Genomic DNA, 3436 nt, shown 5'->3' with positions numbered 1-3436 from the left:
CAAATCTTCTTTTGGAAAGAAGGCTTGTATGAACTATGAGAACAGCAACTTTTAAACAGAGCGTTAACAAGGACAAATGGGCTTGTGAACGCTCTCACATGCATTTAATAGGCGTTCCCTCTCGTGAGTGGGTACAGGGTTGTACATGTGCAAGTGGAGAGGGTGGGTCTTTTCAAAAATTAGCAAGAATCCTCCATTATACCTTCAATCACAATATATGTTGTGTTGATTAATTAGATTTTATTCTGTTAGAAAAAGGTTAAACTGACACTATAAAGTGTTTGGTGGGTGCATTTATTTTCCACTATACTCACAATGGAGCGCGCTTCGCCTTCGCTGTCTCCAAGCAGCCTGTTGATGTTGATAGACTGACCGTACTCTGTGGTGAGAAGCTTCCGGAGCCTCTGCAGAGCCCACATCCTGTGCCCAGCAGCTGTACAGAAAACAAATCTTCTAGTTTCACTTTAAAGGTTCAAATAACCTTGCATATATATGAGCATGTCAGGGTTATAATAATGGATTTGTAGGGCTATTGTGATTCACCTAATGCACTGAGCTGGGCACAGGCAGCGAGGGAAGCAGCAAGACGAGGGACGATGCTCCTGTTCGAAGCAAAGTTGAGCCGGAAGTCCAACAAGCATGTGACCAAGTCCATGGAGGGGCAGGACAGGATGCAGCGGTCAGACAGCAGGTCTTTAGGACCTGAGGGAAGGAAGAAAGTCAATGCAGGTCTGAAGCAATTGCTTTGCTGCAGTATCATTTAGTGCAGAGTAAAATCCACTGACCAGCAGCAGGCATGATGGGGTAGACTGTGAACCGCCAGCCCCAACCATTAACCGATCCATCACTGGTAAACTTCCATTTCAGTTCATCTCCTGGGATCCTTAATTCGCTGGACCAGTCGGACCACTCTCGACCTGAAAAACACCAGATATCCATTTCTTATTCTCTCATTTTATGCTGTTGTAAGACAGTAAAGGGTAAGGCATCGCAGCCTGATTACCTGATCTGACAGAGACGATCCTGTTGGCTCCGTCCATGACGGTTAGCGGGTCGTGGCGCCTCTCAGTTGAACACTGCCGGTCAAACTCAATCCTCAAACCCTCAGCACCTACCAAACAAAGTGGAAATAGTTTATTCCTTTTTTATGGATTTATATTTCACGTTTTTTTTTTTACAAATTTCCTTTTTCAGATTTTATGAATTGCGTTCTTTTCAATTTGCATTTTAAAGATCACATTCTCTTTACTTCAGTAAAGACCCATTTCTATCGGTCTGTATGAATTGTATAAAGCAGAAACATCTTTAAGATGTAAGATTTAAGAGCGAGCGATGGCTTGAAGTGAAGAGATCCGAAGCATGAAATTTGAAATAAATGCAATAAAACACAATCTAAAAAGAAATAATTTTGAAAAAAATATACAAAATCTGTCAAAAAAACAAATAATTTAAATATATAGTCTGAAAAAATAAATAAATATGAAAAAAGTAAATATTAAAATGAATTTTTGAAAATAATATGAGCTTAGAAAATAGCAAATTAGCTAAATTAATCTCAAAACCTTTTGTTTTTTAAATAAAGACTTTTTTCATTGTTTTCCAAGTTTTTCATCTACAAAATCTGTTGTTTGCTTGCAACAATATTGGAACCAAATCCACTAAATGTTTTAATGTTGTTCACAGTGAGTGTTCTCCTCAGCAGTGGGGCATGTCTGTTCCATGTGTTCATACCCGGGATCTTAACGGTTCCACTGGTGGATGTGTCGTCGGTGTACGGATGGCTGCTCTCTACAACCACCGGCTGGGAGGACAGACGCCCGCTCTGCGAGTCTGTGGCAACGTCCTCCAGTTCGGTGACGCACAGCTCCAGCAGCATGTCTGCGACCTGAACGACAGCAACACTCAAAGATAAGGATTTAGGCAACAAAGGAATTCAAAACGCACCTGTCTGAAGGAGGAGGCGGTGTTACCTGTGGATAGGCTGTACCCATGCCAGACAGCACCGCAGAAAGAACCTCCTTGCCTTTCTCCCCAGAGCGGCAGGACACGGCCAGCTTCAGCAAGTCCACTATCACCCGTGTGTCATCGGGTACCAGGAGACTGGTGAACTCGTCCAGGTACTGAGGCTCGGGACCGACGACCTTACTCTGGTTCTCAGAATCCTGACAGAAAATAGAAAACATAAAATCAAGGTGTTACGGCCCGGCTCACAAAACAGGGAAAACACGGCGACCAGGAACGTTTTTAGCCCTTCAGAGGCATTTATTAAAGTTTTAAATTAGCGACAGGAAGCCCAAGATGTGCTTCCAGCAAATGCTCCTGTCTCAGCTTGGTTCTTGCCGACTGATTTCGGACCCCTGGATCCGATTGAACCCAGGACTCGGTTGTGGTCCTAGCCCCAGCTGGTCTCCTGGGTCAACCCTGGTCCTCTCTAGTCCTCACTGAAGCCACGGGTGCCCTGAGCCTTGGACACAACTGGCACTTCAATGACACATGGTACCATGGTGACACAACTCATGAGTGAAACCGCACTCCTTAACTACCATCCAGGTGGCCACGTAATCAGAAGCACCTCCCACAATCAAGGACCTGCATTGATAAACAATTACCGGCCATTTGTCCAACAGCAGGGCCGTCACAAAGGTTTCTATATATTTCCACATCCAGGTGTCTAAATATCCAATATCAAAGCTTTAGTTTCACTTTTTGAGGCCAGGATATATGAAGCTATAATTAGTAATGCTGCCTGATGCATAGGAGGGGAAAACATCACATAACAGTGTTTAAAATTAATATAGAGATGGAGGCTAACAGGTAGAAACTGACCGTGTGTTTTAGCTTATTTTAGCTGTTTAAACCGATCAGACTAAAATTGTTAGATTCAGGGAATGACGTTTTATCAGCTGAATATCGCCATGCTCCTATTAAATGTTCCTACTAAGTCTTATGTTGGTTGATCTTATGGTTATCACTAATCTGCATCAAGATATTATAGAGTAAAAACAAAAAATCTAAGTGAGTGAACTTCTTAAAATAAGTGTGTTTGGGTTACTGCTGTTGAATAAAGAAGAGCGCATGGCTCTTATACTGGCTGTAACCGGATTTAGTCGCGGCCCTGCTAACATTTGCTGAATGTCTCTCCCCTCTCCTGTCTGCATACTTTCAAAAAATAACAAAAAAATCCACAAGAGGTTAAAAAAATAATGCTTATAGTTAAGCTAAGCTTATAGTTAGAGGGGCTCAGGTTATCCTTATCTCTATGGTTATGCTGCTATAGGCTTAGACTTCTGGAGGACATAGGGACCCCTTTTTCATAATTCTGCTTCATTTTATCTCTATTCTCCCACTCTGCAGAATCTGTTAGTTTAATCTCTAAAGTTATGCTCTCGCTGCTTTTTCTCATAGTAGCTTTGTCTCGTCTGTTCCTGTTTGGCTG

At 42.4% G+C, this 3436-nt stretch overlaps 1 protein-coding gene across 4 annotated transcripts in view; it reads right to left on the bottom strand.

The window, feature by feature from the left end:
* The window catches only part of LOC107095406 (E3 ubiquitin-protein ligase HERC2), an 81188-nt gene that overhangs the window by 17752 nt on the left and 60000 nt on the right, over positions 1–3436 (bottom strand). For all 4 annotated transcript variants that reach the window (XM_015391487.1, XM_015391491.1, XM_015391490.1 and 1 more), the window contains 6 exons: positions 1971–2162; positions 1732–1885; positions 1004–1111; positions 786–917; positions 544–702; positions 315–433 (listed from right to left, as the gene is read on the bottom strand). In XM_015391487.1, coding sequence (XP_015246973.1) covers positions 315–433; positions 544–702; positions 786–917; positions 1004–1111; positions 1732–1885; positions 1971–2162 — 864 coding nt within the window. The remainder of the gene's footprint in view (positions 1–314; positions 434–543; positions 703–785; positions 918–1003; positions 1112–1731; positions 1886–1970; positions 2163–3436) is intronic.

This window comes from Cyprinodon variegatus, unplaced genomic scaffold, assembly GCF_000732505.1.
Source record: "Cyprinodon variegatus isolate N-32 unplaced genomic scaffold, C_variegatus-1.0 Scaffold544, whole genome shotgun sequence".
NCBI lineage: Eukaryota > Metazoa > Chordata > Actinopteri > Cyprinodontiformes > Cyprinodontidae > Cyprinodon > Cyprinodon variegatus.
The sequence above is the reverse complement of the archived record's forward strand: the minus strand, read 5'-3'. Positions and strand labels throughout refer to the sequence as shown.